Source organism: Nematolebias whitei, chromosome 16 (assembly GCF_014905685.2).
Source record: "Nematolebias whitei isolate Nwh7 chromosome 16, NemWhi1, whole genome shotgun sequence".
Taxonomy (NCBI): Eukaryota; Metazoa; Chordata; class Actinopteri; order Cyprinodontiformes; family Rivulidae; genus Nematolebias; species Nematolebias whitei.
This window is the reverse complement of record NC_056513.1, coordinates 16,618,496-16,638,409: the sequence shown is the minus strand read 5'-3', so window position 1 is coordinate 16,638,409 and position 19,914 is coordinate 16,618,496. Positions and strand designations below refer to the sequence as shown.

Genomic DNA, 19,914 nt, shown 5'->3' with positions numbered 1-19,914 from the left:
ATATATATATATATATATATATATATATATATGTATGTGCATATGATCAGATGTATCTTTCATATAGACTTGATGGATGCATAAAAATATTTTTCTTTTGTGTCAACAACCATCCATAAACAGGTCTACAGTGAAACTGTAGCTCATCAGAGTAATTTTCCATTCTATTTTTAAGAAAAACAGGTCAGGACAACGTTTCTGTGTGAGAACACCTCTGGTAGGAGCAACATCTAAAATTCATGCATTCGTTTCATCAGTGCTCACCCAACAGTCATGTTCCCAGTGGAGCTGCAGCTCTGCACAGAAACATCTCCAACACTTTAACTTCCACTTTTTCTCTGCCCAACAGCCCCCTAGTAACCCCATAAATCGGGTCCATTAGTGTAGCACAAACAGAGATAGGCCTTTGGTTTTATGTCTCTGTGCACATGTATGCGCATGTGTGTTTTTGTTGAAACTAGAACAGCACTCTGTGACAGGACTCATACAGTTCTACAGCCTTGCTGGTTCTGAACTCAGGCCAGACATTCCTGTCTCTGGTGGTGAGGTTGCCGTGGGAACAGGTCAGTTTCGGATGTTGACAGTGGAGGTTCAGGACATTTTTGTTGCTGAGTGTCAGAGCTCCAGACCTTTGCGCCTTTGAAATGTAATTAGAGCTAAATAGCTAAAATCAGAAATAAATGGAGCCAGAGCACGGACAGTTGCCCCACCTGACCCAGCGAGAAGTGTTTTTGGTTTTAGTCCATGCTGGGGAGTTCCACCCAGCTTTAAACTGATAAATAGATTAGATTAGGTTAGTGTAGTTTTATTTTGTCATATGCTAAATCAACACAAGATCAACAATGTAATGACATGTTTAGGACGAAAAGAACCGCCTCAACTCGACAAAAATTAATAGATATTAACAAATTAATAGATTTGAATCTTTGAAGGTTTTTATTTTATTACTTAATGAGTTCTGCAGAAAATCTTATATTTTATTTGGTTTTGCTTGACAGTTTAGGGAAACGTGGCGCGTTCAAGTCTCAGTTAAATATTTTATTTTCAGGAATGACCATCCCACGACGAGTACCCCATCGTTTCATTACTGTCTTCAAAAATACATTTCCACGTCTGTTTAATCCGAGTCACAATCCTCAAAGGGCAACATGAAGTTCTCTTTGCACACATTCTCCATAACGTCTAGTCCAGCAGGTGTTAACACGTTCGTCCTTTCTTGTAAATCCAAAGTTTCTGTTAAATCAACGGTTGTAGATGCAGGTGACACGAAAACTGACGGTATATCAACACAAGGGGAAAAATCTGGAGTGAACCTGTCTGTGCTCAAACTGTTGCCCGAGGTTTCAGCATTACATCACCCCCCCACCCCACATGTTAATTACTGTAAATCACCATAAGCTATGACTCACTGCACCTGAGGTTAATTTGGCGCTTTTATAAAACAGGTTACAGTCAAGGTTTACACAAGAAGAAGCCTGAATTACTGTATGTGCCGTTTTCTTCTAAGAGGTGAAAGTTGTGTTGTGACACGAGCAGAGCTACATTCTCCCTAAATGTATCACAGTCACCTGAAAGAACAGCAGTGACTTGCATTTTCAAGTATCTGGGTCATAAACCATCTAACAAAAATAAAATAAAATAAACCCACTGTGGGCTCAAAGTGGAAGTCTTCAAACTAAAAAGCATCCTAGAAAGATTAACACAAAAGACACAATGCAAAAGCAGACGGCCACTCTACAGGTGAGGTTTGTAACTTCAAACGCGTTTTCCAATCTGCCAACACGACAGAGACAGAACCAAAAAATAAAAAGCTTCTGCAGGCAAATTTGTAGATGCTATTGATTCCCGCAATTTCATTTGAGTGCATCAGTGAAATCTCACTTCACTGTGCCTTTGTACAAATCTGATGGACTTGTTCACCTCGCTCAAAAACACAGGTGACAATTTAGAATAATAGCTGTGTTTGAAAATAGAAATAAAGATAGCGTATGAAAACAATTACCGTACTTTTCGCCATATAAGTCACACCTTTTTGTATACATTTGAAGGAGTGCCCTGCGAATTATATGGAGAAGCGACTTATTTCCCCCCATATTTATAACCCAGCTTTTGGCTGAGATCTGATGATTTCATTCATTCTGACATGGAAACTATTGAACAATAACATTTTCAGCCACTAGAGGGCCCTCAAGTTATATGGCAAGCCAAGTGTCTCATTAATAGGTAAAAGTGGTTATTAATGAGATACTTGGCTTGCCATACCAAGCCACCATCGTCTTGCTCTGGAACTCCTGGAGCAAACGTCAAATCAGCTGCATTTCACCGCGACCACCAGGAGAAATGCAGCTGATTTTACCGTTAAAGTCCTTTAATTAAGGAAAAATTAAACAGAGACACACCTTTGCTATAATTATGAGCAAACAAATAATTGTTTTAAAGTGTTAATCTTGTTAAATTCTTGTTAAAGTCCTCCCGTGCATGCTCCCACGACTGCCATTTGGCAGCCAATCGATTTTTGACACAACACCGGCCCACGTTTCTGGGTGGTCAGCGGTGACGCATAATAGATGCGACTTATACGGTGGTGCGGCATGGACAGTGGAAAGTATAGTAGGTAGCATAATTAATTTAAGTTATTCTAATAATGAATGCTTAGTGGATATGTACACATATAATACTTAACAGCAATCCAATTGTGAATCTGCTTATGCTAAAAAATAATTTTTCTATAATTTCATACAATTATCGTCTGCAGCCAAAGGTGATGAGGTTTTTGCACATGTCTGTGTGTTTTATTGGTTTGTACTGCAAAATATATCAATCACTGAATGGATTTTAGCTAAACTTTCAGAAAGTCATCAACGAGCGTACATCTACAGCTCAATAACTTCTGAAGTCCGTCCAAATCAAGATGGCTGCCACAGCTAATAGACCTTAGGAAATACAAAGATTGGTACTACATAGCTAATTTTACAGATACTGAGTTAACATTTGGTGTGGTCGCAGTGGAGCATTGTCCTCAACACTTACTCAAAGGGCAACACATTGTGTGGCATATTTACCTGAAAACCCTATCATTAATTATTGGGAGTGAACTATGCTTGTCTGTTAGCAAAATATTTCATAGACCACTGGATGAATTTTAATGACCCTTTGAGAAAATATTCACTGGATGTACATCTCCAACTGTAACCTTTTGGCACCAACTCAATTTCAACTACCCTTATCTTAAAGAAAATGGCTATAAGTGAATTATATACATTTCGTGCCAAAATGTGGTGTGGTAGTAGCTGATAGTCTTTCACAACATACACTCCAAGTGCTAACAGATCATGACAGATATTATAGCATTATATTTCACATATTGCTATTTTTGAGGTTTAATCAAAATGTCTATAACAACAGCATTTCTCAACAATATTAAAACTCTTGAATGTAAGGTGGCGGGTGATATGCTTTCCTTCAAAGTAAGCTAGTCCTTTAATTTCACTAAAATCTTGCTGGGATCAGTTATATTTGAAGTGAGAAAACTTTTCTGTGTTAAGCTGCGTCAGTAAACGATGTCAGCTGTCAGATATAAGAAAGGTACATAAAACTTCATTAAACTAAAGCACCGAGAGCAGTTTTTAAAATTATTTTACATTTGTCTTTCTCTCTGATCTTGAAGACAGCGCTCCTCTGTTGAAAGCTCAAAATCCCTCAAGTGAAACTCAGCTGCCAGAACCTGGCTCAGAGAGGAAATCTGGTGGTTAAAAAAAGACGTTTAACCACTAATGTTCTATCAAATGAGACCTTGAGGACTTAGAAGAAAAAAGAGGGAAAACATAATAGAGAACACTTGTGACATTTGTGAGGAGGCTCTCAGCAGAACCCAACGAAGCATCATAAATTATCCACTTGTGCTCTCTGGAAAGTGTGCGCGGAGTACACTTCCTTTAAAAACCGCAGGACACGTGCAAATGGGACAGAGCAAATTTACCCCTTGGCATCAGTAAATCACTTCCTCTGATGATGAACCAACGGTGCCACAAGCTTGAGAAGAAAAGATGAAGTGAAGAGGGGAGAGGAAGGAGGGGAAAACAACAGCAGGGACAAAAACAGGATGAGCAAAGATGCTTAAAGTAAGAGCAGTACGACTCAAATTCAATTTCATCTGATTTAATCTCCTGCTTCTGATGGCTTTGAGCCACGTGTGCTTTTTGATGATGAACAGTTGGGGCAAACTCAGCTACCAGAGAGAAACACAAAGAGCTTACTGCAGAGCTTAACACAAAAATATAAGAATGCAGATTTACCAACAATGGTATAAAAACACACAAATGTACACACAAAAAAAAGTATGTTCAGAAAATTACTGTGCATTAAAATCTTTTTATCTAAGCAAAAACGGCCTCAAAGCACCTCACAAATTATCTTAATCTGTGTACGTAATCCAAACTTCTTCTTTTGGCTTTTCCCTCTTCAGGTGTCTCCACAGCGAGTCATCCTCCTCTTCTCACTCTCTCCTCTTCATCCTCTGTCCTCACTCCAACTACCTCCATGTCCTCTCTAACTGCATCCATATGTCTCCTCTTTGTCTTTTTCCTGGCAGCTGCATTTCTAACATCCTTCTACCAATATACCCACTGTCCCTCCTCTGGACACGTCCAAACCATCTCAGTCTGGCCTCTCTAACTTTATCTCCCAGTTGTTCAACCTGTGCTGTACCTCTGATTGTAATGGTCAGTGGCCCCCACTGACCCCCCATTGACCCCTGTCTCTCACTCCCTCCTTCTATAGTTTCTGCCCCTCATGCCATTGCTTGTTTTTTCCCTGATGTGTTTTACCTATCACCCATTCTCCAGCTCAAGCCTACACTTCATGCCACGCCTCCCTTTTCTCACAGCAATCAGCCCTGATTCCACGCACCTGTTCAGCTCATCTAGTTCACCTGCTCTGCACACTTTATAAGCTCCTTTCTCACTCTCCACCAGTGCCAAATTATTACACCACGCTTGGTCACAGATAGTAAAGCTGAATGAAAATATTTTGCATATTGGAAACTCCGAATTAGCTAAAATCTGAAACATGAGGTCAGAGCTTTAAAGGATTGGCCAAAATATAAAAATAAAAGCTATGATTGGTGCATTGCTTCCAATAGAAAGTACACCTGGACCTGTCATTCTATACTTGTGCATTCGTTTCTCCTTCCTGTTCCTCTCAAACCCCAGCTGGTTGAAGCAGATGGCCGCTTGTCCTGAGCCTGGTTCTGCTTCCTGTTAAAAGGGAGTTTTTCCTTTCCACTGTTGCCTTTGTGCTTGCTCAGGATGGCAGACTGCAACAAAATGATGATTCAACTCAATCTGCAGATAGATTTTACTAACTGGCTTTTACAATGTATGTGAATGTTTCTGTTCAGTGCCCTGAGACAACTTCTGTTGCGACTTGGCACTAAATAAATAAACTGAATTGAACTAAAACTGAATTGCATGTCTAGTGGTCTTGCATATACTGTGCACATCACTACTGTACACAAGCAAAACTAATTGGTGGATTTCAAAAGACAAGTGGAGCGGTTCAAGGTTTAGCTGTGGATTTTGACTTTTAAAGGTAAACACAGCTGCGTTTAAGAGAGGAGTGAATGAAGTCAGCTGAGTTTATCCAGTCCGGCTCGGCCTATATCGGTCCAGCTTTAAATACAACCTACCATGTGAGAAACGTGTAATCTGGAACCACCACGAAAGCCATAACACAGAAATAAAAACAAACAGAGAAAGCATAGACGGAGAAGGAATGGAAGCAAACAAGAGGGGAAACCCAGCTGGTGACGTGCTGTTTTTGTTCCAGAGAGCACGGCAAAATGAGAAATTTGGAAAAGGAAATTGAAATGTCCCGCTGGTGTCACACACTTGTTATTATTGTTGTCTGAAAAGGAGGGAAGCGGCACTGAGAGGCCAACTGCCTTCATAAGCCTGCGAACCCCACAGGGAGCCACCTGTTTTTGCTGCCTGGTATCTGATTGGATCACGTTCAAAACCACATGAAGCAGGAATAACATAGAAAACATTGCGTGACCACAAGTGCAAAGCACGGTAACAAGCAGACACACACACACACACACACGCAGTGTGAGGCAGTTGTAAATAATGACGGTGTGTCACCTGTGACATCCTAAAGCTGACACAACAGTTATTAAAGTTGTTGGGGAAAAAAGCAGCCTGTGCAAGTCAGAACTAAAGACCACTAAAAGAAAAATAAAGCAAAATAATCAGAATTTTTATTACATATAGCTGAAAATTAAACATAATAAGGGTGAGTAAAACCTACAGCCAGAGACCCTAAAAAAAACACTAAATGACATAATTTTACTGTCTTCAAGGTGCTGTGAGCAATGTGAAAATAATGTTAATTTCCCATTTAAACATGTAAATACCAACAAAATGACATAATAAAATTGTAGCTGGAATTGTAAAGTTTTGTGTTGCCTTTTATAAGCGAGGTCAGATTGTGGTCTTTGACTTTTAAAAAAAAAAAAACAGATTCACCAGGCTCTCAAATCATTCCCCTTCACTGACTCGCTGCTAAATTAGTCACCAGGCTGAGTTGTCAGTAATAAAGGCGGAATGATGGCAGCGTTGCAAAACCCACCACAGAAGATTTTATTGATGACTGACTAGACAGACAGTCACTAATGATACAACAGTGGCCTGCAGCAGTCTGTCTGCTGGGCAGCGCCATGAAACGCACCCAGTCACCCTCACAGACATCAACAGAGTGCAGAATGGAAACCTGCATCAGCAGCACACGGCTTTACGCCCTTTCAGACATCAAACGCAAAACTCAGCATACCAAGGAAACCACTCAAGGCATGTGCAGTGTGGATCACATTTTAAACTTAAAAAAAGCACAGGCCAAACCGTCAAAACACCTCCAGCGAGGCTCGTGTTACACTTCTGGTGAGCGAGTCCTATTTATGACATGGCGTGTCGACTCAATGTCAAGCTTTATGTCTTTGCCGTAAATTTGACTATATATTTAAAGTACAGCCTCGTACAGTACAGACAAATACACACACCTTGTACCTCAAATCCAATCTAAACTGTGAGAGATGAGCCTTAAGTCAATATTGCAGAGTAAATATTCCTGGTGGGTCGGGTTGTAAAATCACACAACTGACAAAACTGTTCAAAGGGCAGAACGCAAACGAGGACAATATTTCATCTGTTTCACATGAAACCACGATTATAACTTTGCTATGAGAAAAACTGGACACAAAAGCCATTCAGCTAAATATAATAACAAGTAAACACGTGCCATACATTGGTATAGCTAGAAGAGCAAATTGGTGGAAATTGGTTAAAATCTTATGCTGGAGGTGTCAACGTAACAAATCCATTACAGTAACATTACTTTTCTTTGATCTATTTTGTGTTCATGGAAATTTTTATGTTAAAAGCCTGACCGAACATGAGCAAGGGCGTGGTGGCTGGTGGTTGCATTAGGGTTTTAGTGAAATGCCAACTGCTGTGATTCTGTGGTCGCAACATCAACACAAGCGATTACACACAGGCACGGGATGCAGCTGCTGCTGAAACTTATTAAGAAATTATTTGGTTAAGGAAGAATAACTGACAGCAAGAAAGAGAGAACATGGGAACCACTAACTCAAACTATTAGTCCATGAACAGGAAGTGCTTCATCAGACTTCCAGACACGTTGATACAGCATAACTCCTTGAATTTAAATATAATATAAATGTACCACATTTATATAACTGTGAAGGAAGTTTATTATTTATTGATTGATATTTATTGATTATCTATTGAAATGGTTTATCTGGGTGTCCAAATACTTCTTTAAAAAGTCTTCAAATGATCCAAAATGCAGCTGCCAGAGTCTTAATGGGAGTTACTGGGAGTGATCATATCTCTCCAGTTTTAGCTTCTTTCCATTGGCTCCCTGTCAAATTCAGAATAGAATTCAAAATCTTACCTACAAAGCCCTCAACAACCTAGCTCCATCTTATATTATAGATCGTATTGTTCCATATTTTCCTAACGGAGCACTTCGCTCCCTGTATGAAGGTTTACACGCAGTTCCTAGGGCTTCCAAAAGCAGAATGGGAAGAAGATCTTTCAGTTATCAGGCTCCTCTGTTGTGGAACTAACTTCCAGTTTCTGTCCATGAGGCTGACACATTGTCCAGTTTTAAAACTGGGCTTAAGACTTTCCTTTTTGATAAATCCTATAGTTAGGGTTGGCTTGTTATGCTGCCATAGGCTCAGACTACTAGAGGACAAATTGACCTCATTATGAATTGTAACAAGTGAATAATTTGCATTTTAAATTATTTCTCTTAACAAGTGATTCTCGACCTGCCATTGTGTATCTGTTCCCCTCAAACCCAGCTAGTCAAAGCAGATGGCCGCTTGTCCTGAGCCTGGTTCTGCTAAAGGTTTCTTCCTCATGAGGGAGTTTTTCCTCTCCACTGTTGCCTTCGTGCTTGCTCAAGATGAGAGTTCTGTGATGGAGTTAAACTCAAAACAGTCTGCTCCTCAGATAATTAATGTTATCAACTTATTTTTAAATGTGAATGTGTCTGTTCAGTGCCCTGAGATGACTTCTGTTGTGACTTGGCGCTATATAAATAAACTGAATTGAATTTATTGTAGTTTATCTGCTTCCTGTTACATTGCAATGTTTACATATTGTATAATATATATTTTCCTCTACAGTTCAAAATTCCTTATTTGAATCCATGTCATTGAGAAACTGAACATTATGTCAAATGTAAGTGATCCATCTGTGTCAATCTATGTGGGTTGGGGCGATCTATGTAGATTGGCAGATATGTTTATCACCCTCTACGTAACTTTTTTTCTTTCAATCTGTGGCACTATTTAAACAACTGATGTAACTTAGTAAGGTATGAGAGAGCTCAAAACGGATGCCAGCAGAACGAGCAGAATAAAACAGATGTTTTGACTTTCTGTGAAACTGATTGTTCTCTCATTTGACGGCAACTTAAAAATTTGATGAAGTCTACACCTGACGGTCTGAGAATCAGTTGTTTCTACGACAATAAGCAAAAAAGTGTGAATGTTGGAAACATTATTACTACCATAATTGGACATAATAACAGATTTTTTCTTCTTTCTGCTGCCTTTCATTTTAAATATTTTGTATCTTTCTTTATATTGTTATGGAATTGTGTTGTACCTTTTTTAAAATGAATAAACTTTATACCATACCATACATAATTGGATCATTGGACAAAAAAAGAAGAAAAAATGAAAAAAAAACAAGAGAGAAAAAGTACAGTAGTTCTCACTCCACCCATTAGCTTGTTCCAGAATGCACATCCGAACATGCATCCTATCTGCGAGGACGCAATAAAATAAATACTTTGACACCATTTACACCTTTAGGTAAGTAGCCATTTCAGCTGAAGAAGCTGAAGCACTTAAAGAAATCTAATACAGACAAGGGCAGGGTGTACTAATCTCACTGAAGAAAACTCTGACAAAGGATTCAAACTCATTTTCTTGATAATACAAGGTAAGCTCAACGTTCCACTCCAGTGTTTCCCCTACCATTATTCAAGAAGGGCGCCCCACTTTGTCAACAGAACCGAGCGCCCCGCCTACCAAATCCCACACCAAGTGGAAATTGTAGAAGCTCAGCTCAGATTCAAAACCAAACCCCTACACTAACCAACCCGTGCATCATGTCTAAGTTGCCTCATTGCCATTTTTATGTTATTTATGAAACAATCCAAGTGGCATGATGGGGGCTGAAATCAACCAACTGCTTTTATACTGAGTTGCCAAAGGAGGTAGTCACAGAGCTAAATTGGTAGGTAGGTGTGATGTGAGGGGAGGCTACAGTACTTCACTTTAGCTAACAATGCTGCTACCATTAGTTGGTTATAAGATGAATTTATACAAGCACACATAGTTGAGGGATATAGTCGACTCATGAATGGAAAGCCAACGACAGCTAAAAGAGTGAGCCTTCTTTAAAATCATATTGCAGAATAATTTTTGCCCAACATCAGCTTCTCACATCCAGTGATGCATCGTAAGGAAGAGAAAGCACAATGTACAATAGTTCTGAGAAGAAACTAAGCTAAGACTCGACAAAACATCCCAAGCCGGCTTTCACGTTGATGTTTATGCCCCAAAAAGCCAGATAAAACAAATACTTAAAGGTTTTGTTCTTCTCTGCACTAATCATGGCTTGATGTTAACTTTAGCACACATTTGAAACCCGTGACCAGTCTCCATATAGACTGACAAAAGTAAGAGAAAATTCAAACTGAACAATGCCTCCTTGTTTTACTGGTTTTCAACTCTAGTGTACAAGTAAACATTTTTTGAGCTGAGTTTCGTTCTTACTGCTTACCGGACTTTGAAGTATCTGTGTGACGCGTTTCTTTTGTTCCAGAACATTAAAATCCTGCCGGAGATCAGGCGACATGTTCCGGGCTCTGATGTACTCCGGATCGTTGACGTTGACCCGGTCAAAGTAGCGATCCTTGGTCCCTCCACCAGGTGGTGGAGGAGTGGTCACTACCTCCTGATGGCTGTCTGCACTCATGCCTGCTTCTCTGCACTAGTTTGCTCAATGGCTGCTGCTTTGACGCACACCTGAAAAGTAGAGGGGCAGACATGTTGGAATATGCAAAATGGAAGAACATACGATAAACAGAACTCACGTGCCTGTGCTAATGTTCCTAATGAAGAGCGAGGGTGGGGGAAATGAACAGAACAGCAGATTCAAGCTAAACAGCCAACAGCAAAGTTGCATGCAAATCCTTTAGACATCAGGGCGCAGAGTAAATTTGTTAGTAGAGTAACATGCAAAAGACAAAACATGCCCTGTGCATATTTTCATAGGTTCACTTTTATGCTTCTTTATTATCCTAAAGCAAAGATTTCACGCTTGTAAATGAGCAATCGGCGCAGCATAGAGTTTGATTCACTGTTGACAGGATTTATGCAAATTCATAAAAGTATTGCTATTTTCAAATCAAAACTTATTCACTTATCTTTTAAATAAACAAATTCACCAGATACAGGAAAATCAAACTTATTGGCAAAGAAGAAAATGACCTGTCTGCCGTGAACTACATCATACTGTATGCTTGTCAAACAGGAAAGGGACAGCTCTTTTATGGACCTCAAGAGTGGTACTATTTATTGTGCTCACGTACTTTCCCAATAGCAAAAGTTTTGTTCCACACACACAAGTCATAAGTGCACAGAGGCGTTAGCCAGGTCATTCTGACAGCTCACCCTACAAAGTGCATGGCAAGGACATGCAGGCCTTGAGTTGGTGCACTCCCATTGCTCATTCTCAGGTGATCTGGCACGACAACAAGCGTTCTGGAGAACACAGGAGTAGCTGCAGCTCAAACAACGGATACAATTGGCTTTGCTTCCTTGCCAAACAGATATTCTAACAAAGGACATTTTTATAACTAAAAGAAATGGAAATGAAACAAACTTAGGTGTTGTAGTATTTGTGGATGATAATACATTTCAAGAGGTGGAGCATATGACAAACCAATCTGATGGTATCTTGGCTTGCAGAGAAATGAAAGCAACAGGGTTTAAGAAAAAGATTTAGGTGTTTACAGCCATAAAAAGCACAATTGTCAAGTGACAAACGCGGAGCTAGTTTGGTCAGTAGTTTGTCAGAAACACCTTCCTCTCATCTCTAAACCTTCACTTCTATCAACGCAACAGGTGGGAAGAAAAGGGCGTGGGGGAAGGGGTGATTTGGTTGACAGATGCCGCTAAGCTGCTCATTCTGGTCAAATGCCACTTATAAAGATGGTCAAGATTAGTGGAGTGACACACAGCTTAGCCCAAACAGCCGAGGCATCACTCAGACAAAATAAGGTTGAAAGAAACTCTGCCACGTGGACGAACGTGTACTATGGCAAGCAGTGTGTTCAAAGGGCTTTTTTTTCCCCACAACTGCATAACTTCACTACAATGACAGTACTGTTGATACTGTAAACATGAAAGAATACCAGTGGAAACATTCAATTCATTCAGTACAGGAGATATACTAAAAATCTAAAAATGATGCACAAAAACTGGTTCATGCATTTGTCATGTCTAGACTGGACTATTGCAATGGTTTGTTATATGGGTGTCCAAAAATTTCTTAAAAAGTTAATCCAAAATGCTGCTGCCAGAGTCTTAATGGGAGTTGGTAGGAGAGATAATATCTCTCCAGTTTTAGCTTCTCTCCATTGGCTCTCGGTCAAATTCAGAATTGAATTCAAAATCTTACTTTTTCTGACCTACAAAGTCCTCAACAACCTAGCTCCATCTTATATTCCAGATCTTATTGTCTGACAATTTGCTCTCAGACTTGTGGTTCTTAAGAGTTTCCAAAAGCAAAATGGGAGGAAGATCTTTCAGTTATCAGGCTCCTCTCTTGTGGAACCAACTTCCAGTTTCTGTCCGTGAGGCTGACACATTGTCCAGTTTTAAGACTGGGCTTAAGACTTTCCTTTTTGATAAATCCTTTAGTTAGGGTTGGCTTCTTATGTTGCCATAGGCTTAGACTACTGGAGGACAAAGAAACCTTATTTCTCAAAATAAATTGTTACTATTGAACAGTTTCCATTTGATATTATATCTATCTTAAAATGTGATTCTTGACCTGCCATTGTGCATCTGTTCCTCCTTCCTGTTTCTCTCAAACCCAGCCGGTCGAAGCAGCCAGGTTCTGCTAAAGGTTTCTTCCTCATGAGGGAGTTTTCCCTTTCCACTGTTACCTTTACGTTTGCTCAAGATAAGAGTCTGCGATGATGTAAAACTCAAAGTAGTCTGCCCCTTGGATAATTAATATTGTTAACATACATTTTATATATATGAATGTTTCTGTTCAGTGTCCTGAGATGACTTTTGTTGTGACTTGGCGCTACAGAAATAAAATGAACTGAACTGAACTGAATTGTATACCATGAAACTCCCACATTAAAAAATGTTTTAGTCCACAGACAGTAATGTTTTCAATGCTCTAATAAGAACAAACAAGTTGCGGATTTTCAATTAATTTACAACTCATCTTTCTCACTTTTTTATTTTTCCCAAAGTGAAAATAATTAAAACATTGCTGCAAACATTTTAGATTGTAATCAGTGGCTAAAATACAAGCTTATACTTGGAAAAAAGGTTTCAAAATGTTGATTTCACCTATTGATTAAGCATTTATTCCCTCATCTTGCTATATATAAACATAATCTCACCCTTTACATTATTCTAGGCTATGATTTATACTAAAGAGACAAATTAAAGTCCCCTAAAAAACCTTTAATTGAAGACAGCTGCAGAGTGCTGAGTTCTGTAACTTTATACAGAAATCCCTCTCTTGTCTGAATTGTTTTAGTTACAGAGTAGTTGTAGCGACAGATCTCAATAAACTAAAGTCTGGTACAAAAGCTAATTGAAACAAACTGGGTTGGCAATGAAACTGAGACTGTGATGAAAAAAAAACATGAATGTGACTGAATACCAGAAACCAGGAAACTTTCTTGCTGTAAAATGCAACATTTGTTTCAAATTTGCTGTACCTACGGGTGTTATATAATAACCCAGTACCAAAAACTTAGAGTAAAAAATAAACACACACAGCTTATGCAAGAAGGTGTTAAAGGGAGAAGCTCATGCATGGCAGTTTCCGCATAAGCAGGATTTAGCACGGCTGAACACAACAGTTGGAGCTCTAACTAAAGTTACACTTCAGTCACAATTTCCACTTCACGCACTCCACCTCCCAAAGTGTTGGCCAATAAAGTTCTGTGCTCATCTTGAAACGTCTTAGACTAACCACACCCAGAAAGATCAGTCAGAAGGTTGAAAGTTCTCCATTCATATTTTTGTTTTTGTAAATGTGCGATTCAAATTTCCCACCCCATGGTTGGTCTTTGTGAATGAAACCATCATGATTTCTGTAACAATGCCATCTTAATGTGAATTAAATTTTGTTTAATAACTAACTGGATGTTAGAAATATGACCAACCTTTGATACTGGAGGACAGTGCTGCAGAATTATTGATTTAAGCACCACAAATGTGTGTCTGGTGGACGAAGCAGGCTGTATATATTGAACGGACATAGACTGTGACTGGAGCTTCAGGCAAGGTTACTGCGACCTCTCACCCCGTGACCCTTAGTGACTTTTCTATCACTCTCTGGCATGTTCAGAAGCTTCAAACAAGCGTCGATGTCAGTAAATATTTGCAGAAAACTTCTTTTTACTATGCACTAAAGATAAATTAACATCGTTTTTGAGTTCAATTTGATCAATAAGTCACAGATCTGCAATTTTTATTAGCCTTACTTCAACTAATAGGTGAACATACACAGTTTATGTGTCTAAATCAAAACAAAGAAATGCTTTTTATGGTATATTTTATGTTGTATATAAAAAGATTTGGCATAATAGTAAAAAATGAAATTAAAATTTTGTTTAAAAACACACAAAAAAGAATAAATTCAAGGCTAGGTTAACTACCGGTATGCCATTTATTCTGGCAGACTTTTGCTCAGTTTCTTATAAAGAAGATTTTAATGTCTTAAAAAATGTGGTTGCTAATTTTAAGAGTCAAGGGGAATTAAAATAGTCTAAATTACGCTCAAAGGAGTAGGAAGAAGTATACAGTAGTCCCTCGCTACCTCGTGGTTCGACTTTTGTGACTCGCTCTTTTTCACGGTGTTTCAATGATTGTCAACTTTACTCACGTGATTGGGATGGTACGAGATAAAAAGTTAACGTAAAAAATTATGATACTTTGGACAGGCGCCGCCATTTTCTTTCAATAAACCTATACTGTAAGGTCAGTCAAAAGAACTACACTACCCAGAAGCCAACAGTGCTTCCGGCCTCTGCTTTCTGCTGAAATGGAGGGAAAGTTTTTTTACAACGCAAATCTATGCTATCTATTAAGCTGAAAGAACTGGCAAGAAAGTCGCAAATAATCCTGAAGCTTCCTGAAGATCAATTATCTATGTGCACATCAACCTGGACGGGGCAGTCAGGGTAGGTCTGCTGAACCGGAACCGAGCCCGACTGGAACCGAGCTGCTGTTCTGCAGAGCTGGTGAGTAAAGTTTTGCAGTACTGTACAGTACTTATACGCATGACTATATTTCTGATTTACTTCATTTTGTATATTGCTTCGTGTGTTACCTGTTGTTCTGTCTGTACAGCACTTTGGTTGGCCTTGTTGCTGTTTTAAGTGCTCTATAAATAAAAGGGTATGGTATGTTGTTAAAATGACATAGGCTTAAGAGTTTAGAACATTGCAAGAGTGTGGGAAGTGTTTATAAAGCTTTAAAACGTATATAAATACTAAAATAAATATAGCGTTCCTACTTCGCAGTTTTTCCACCTATCGTGGGGGTGTGTGGCACATGACCCCCGCAATAATCGAGGGGCTACTGTTCACGTATATTAGCCCATCTCTTCTCCTGCAACCTTATTTCCATCATTTCTTATCAATCAAAAACAAAACGACAACAAAAACCTTTGTGTGACTATCCTGATGCATGCTCAAGTCAGCAGCAAACTGGTTGATCCACTATGAGAAGGTGCTATTTATAAGACTGAGTTGAATACAACACCTCAGACTGAAGAAGTCTTTTGGATGAAAGACGAAACATTTTTACAATTCTCTTGTTTTGTTTTTTTGAATGTCCATAGGACCTGACTTAACTTTTTAGACTTCGTGTGACTAGTTTGATGTTGGCCACCTTTTGCTACTGAAATGGTAACCAACCACTCACCGCTTGCTTCAGCATCTCTATTCTGCATGAAACAATACTCTTTGATTTTAAATTTCTATGCGCTACCTGAAAATAACAGGTGAGCTAAAGTTACTTTATATGATATTACCCTTGCATGTTGTTTTTTTCCCAATCTGCATTCACAAAGACCACAAGAAAATTTAATTAACACCAAGCCACAAGAAAATAATTCAAAAACTCTTTTCTCATCACATTACAATAATGCAAAGAAGGTGATGTGGTTTTAGCTGTGACTTTGAAAACATTTGCTTGTGTTTTACGTCTCAGACAACGCCCCCCCCCCCCCCCCCCCCCCCGTTTTGCACATTAGAGATAATAACCAATGATAATCTTCTTTGGTGCTTGAACTAATGGCCAATAATGCCTATGAGCAGGAGTGTTACTCTCCTAATGGATGTGTCTACACAACCATACAAATAAGGAACTCCTCTAAAACAACAAAGCAGTTTCTGTATGACAATTTTTGGAGCCATACTCTACAGCTGGTAAACAGAGGACATCTTTCCTTTCGTGGCTCTACGTTCAATCATACAGTTCATACAGCCACTGAAGAGATAAATACAACTGTGCTGCATATTCAGATGGGTGACAACAGCAATTATGTCAAAAGGGTCATGTTTGATCGTATTGTCAATTTGGATATTTGCCTTACTCTTCTACTGGCTCATAGGCATTCAACTTTTACCACTCAGTTCATCTCGCCCAGAACTGTTTAAAGTAAGATGTGTTACATTTGACTTAAAACGTGTAGATTTTTATCTAGGTATGTATCAGAACAGACTCTTGACCACTCAAATATGCAAAATCCTAAATTGATTAACAGTCAATAGTCTCTTTCACAAAATAATTTTAAAGTCACACAACTGGGACGGGGAAGTCAAACTACCCCGTTACACAACTGAGCCAGCAGAGAAGGTAGCCGAGTTTGCCAGGTGGTGTGAAGTGTGGACCTTACAAGCAGTACTCAGCCCAGATCAATGGCACTGCTGTCATCCACTGGTTATATAATGCTCTGTATAAAGTACACAGACTGGCTGCATGGCTGGTTTCATTGGTGCATTTGTGAACAACTGGAGGTGCCTTATAGAGGGGTTCATCTCTGAGGCCGTATCTCAGAATTATTTAGCAAAAAGGTCTGAAGTTACAGGTTTGTAAGCAAAAGCAGCAGATATCTGGATAGCTCTCTTTTGACAAACTATGCAAGCATCAGGATATGCAATACAGCCAGTGGGATTCAATATTATATTTTGAGGCACTGTTGTCTTACAGCAAGGAGATCTCAAGTTCAAATCTTGGTTTGTTCAGGCCTTTCTGTTTGAAGTTAGTATGTTCTCTCTGTACATGCATGGGTTTTCTCCGAATACTGTAGTTTACCTCCACAGTACAAAAACACGCATGCTCAATTAACTGACCATTCTAAATTGTCTTTAGGTGTGAGGTAAGCATGGAAAACTGCTAGACTCATCTGAAGACAAAGGAGATGATTGTGGACTTCAGAAGGAACAAAAACATCTACACCCCCCTGAACATAAGAGGATCTGCGGTGGAAGTGGTCTCCAGCTACAAGTACTTGGGTGTACACATGAATGACAACCTCAGCTGGAGCAACAACACCACCAGCCTGATCAAGAAAGCTCATCAGGACATGAACAACCTACACCTACAAACAAATATACCTATCCATCCATTATCTTTACCAGTTTTTTCCTTTCTAGGTTGCGATGGTCACTGGTAACCATGACCAGCTGTCATAGATACAGGGCGCATGATGGAAGTCTCCAGTCCATCACAGGGCCACATTGAGACAAATGAATAGTGACCCCCATGACCCAAAAAGGAAGAAGCGGGTAAAAGATTATGGATTGATGGATGGATTAACACAATCTTTCCACAGGGGATGTTAGGATAAACAAGACAAAAAGGAACATGAGCATTATATAGTCTACTGATGCATGACTTGTTTCCTCTGTTTAATTGCTTTTGTAGAGAGAATTACTGGTCGTTTTCTCTCCTTTCACTACTGCAAGGTTTTACTATATATCTCAAAAACAGGTTGCTCACCTATCATGCGTTAGTGCTTTTCTAAGATTTTACGCACAAAAACACACAAGATATGATACAGGGACTCAGCCAAGACCCAACTTTTCACTTCCATTTGATGAAAGCATTATAAGCTTGCCATGTGCATTATCTGCTTCTGCATTTTGTTGTCTGACCTGTTATTTGTCTTTCTGAATCCCTAATTTTGTTCATTGTTTCTACCTAAAATTTTCCCTTCAGAAACCATTTTTGATAATGCTAACTAAAAATTGCACAGACGATGCCTGAAATTTAAATACCAAGGAAAAAGACTATTGACTGTTAATACCAAGGGCAGGCATAAATCACCAAACTCATTTAGACATCAACCAACACCACCCAACACTCTTATACACACCTTGCCTTTAAAGTAAGCCTGCATGTGTTTCTGCCATACCTATAATAGCCAAACCACACTATGGGATGCCTTATAATCCCAATGAGAACAATTGTGAACAATACCTGGAAATAGTCTTTATGTTGCTAATTATATCGGCACACACTGTCTAAAGTGGCACAAGTGCATATGCACATTGCAAACTGGAGTGTTTATGAATCTGAAGCTGGCAGAACATTCAGATAAGTTGGTGTGTATTCTGTCCAAACATGTCTGCATGACAGATTTAGAAGTGAAACTGAAGAAAGTGTGAGTGTGAAACACTCAGCAGCTTACATTATCCAGCGTCTTTACTGTAACGTGAGGAAAGCTCTTCTTAAGCCCACCATGCCAGTGGTCAACGTTTCCTCTGGTACATTACAAGAGTTGGTTTGTTTCAGAGCAGGTTCTTTACCTTTTTACATATTTTACAGACATTCCCTCTAATTATATATATATATATATATATATATATATATATATATATATATATACACAAACACGCGCGCACACACATACATATATAAAGTTGCAGACATAATGTAAAAAATATGCCAAAGTCTGGACTCTTGAAATAGCAGTGACACTAAACCAAAATCCTTGCTTGTGTTTTTCTTCCCAGACACCCCTTAGTATTGCACATTCGAGATAATAACCAGCTCTAATCTTCTCTGGTGCTCAGACTCTGAGCACTGTATCTACTAAGCATGTTTATACAGAAGGAGTGTGTTTCTCTGAGAGTGTGTGCCCACACAGCTATAGTAATGTGGAATTCCCCTAAAAATACCAGCCAGTTTTGGGACAACGGCTGGTAAACAGAGGACACATTGGTTCTGAAAATAAATAGGACAGTGAGGAGATGGAGTGTTGAAACACATGGCTAAATGTATGTTTTCAAGTCAAAGCTTTAAACTAAAAAGTACTGACAAGATATCAACAGTTAAAGCCAAGTCCAACTAACCTTAAATTTCCTCCTTGGTCAGCTATTGGCAGAAATTAGGTGGTAGTAGAAGAGAAGTGGCAAAATTCATGTCTATTTTTGTCTGCTGCTTACAGTCAGTGCTCAGATTCCAACAGACAAGCCGTGAAAGACGTATGAAAGAGGAAGTGCGGAATACAAATGACTGAAAACAAGAGTCAGGCTCTGATCAGAAAGCAAGTCGCTCCACTTGTCCGTCCAGATTTTCCATACAGATGCTTTAGGTCGTTATATTCTTCCAGATTCCTGCAGGCTTTGCTCCTCGGCTGTCCCGCCGTTCATCAGAGAGAGACAGAAGTATCAACAGCTGTGAGTGTGCTTGTTGGAGGATATAGGTATGTGCGTATGCGTGTGCTCTCTGCGAATGAGATAGTGTTTGTGTGGAAAAGAAGCTAAAGGGACCACGTGATGCAGGCTTAATCCCCCGCCCACTGGCCTAGAGGTACACACAAAACAGATCCAGGCAAGACCAATCAGAGCTAGGGCTCACACACTAATCACCCTTCCTCCTCCTCCTTTGCCTGCTCTCTCTCTCTCTTTCTCTCTCTACTGTAGTCATTTTTCTTCACCTCTTTTTTTATCCAATCCCTTTCTGGTTCACCCCCCCACATATCACAATCCTCTCTTTTAGTCTCTGTCTTTATGTCTCTCTCACACCCTCTTCTATCTTGC

At 39.4% G+C, this 19,914-nt stretch overlaps 1 protein-coding gene across 1 annotated transcript in view; it reads right to left on the bottom strand.

The window, feature by feature from the left end:
- Positions 1-19,610, bottom strand: part of add3a (adducin 3 (gamma) a) — a gene marked incomplete in the record, with an annotated part of 59,157 nt that extends 39,547 nt beyond the window's left edge. Inside the window, 2 exon segments of the mRNA XM_037689730.1 lie at positions 10,383-10,627; positions 19,225-19,610. Coding sequence (XP_037545658.1) covers positions 10,383-10,577 — 195 coding nt within the window.
- Between the last annotated feature and the right edge of the window lie 304 nt (positions 19,611-19,914).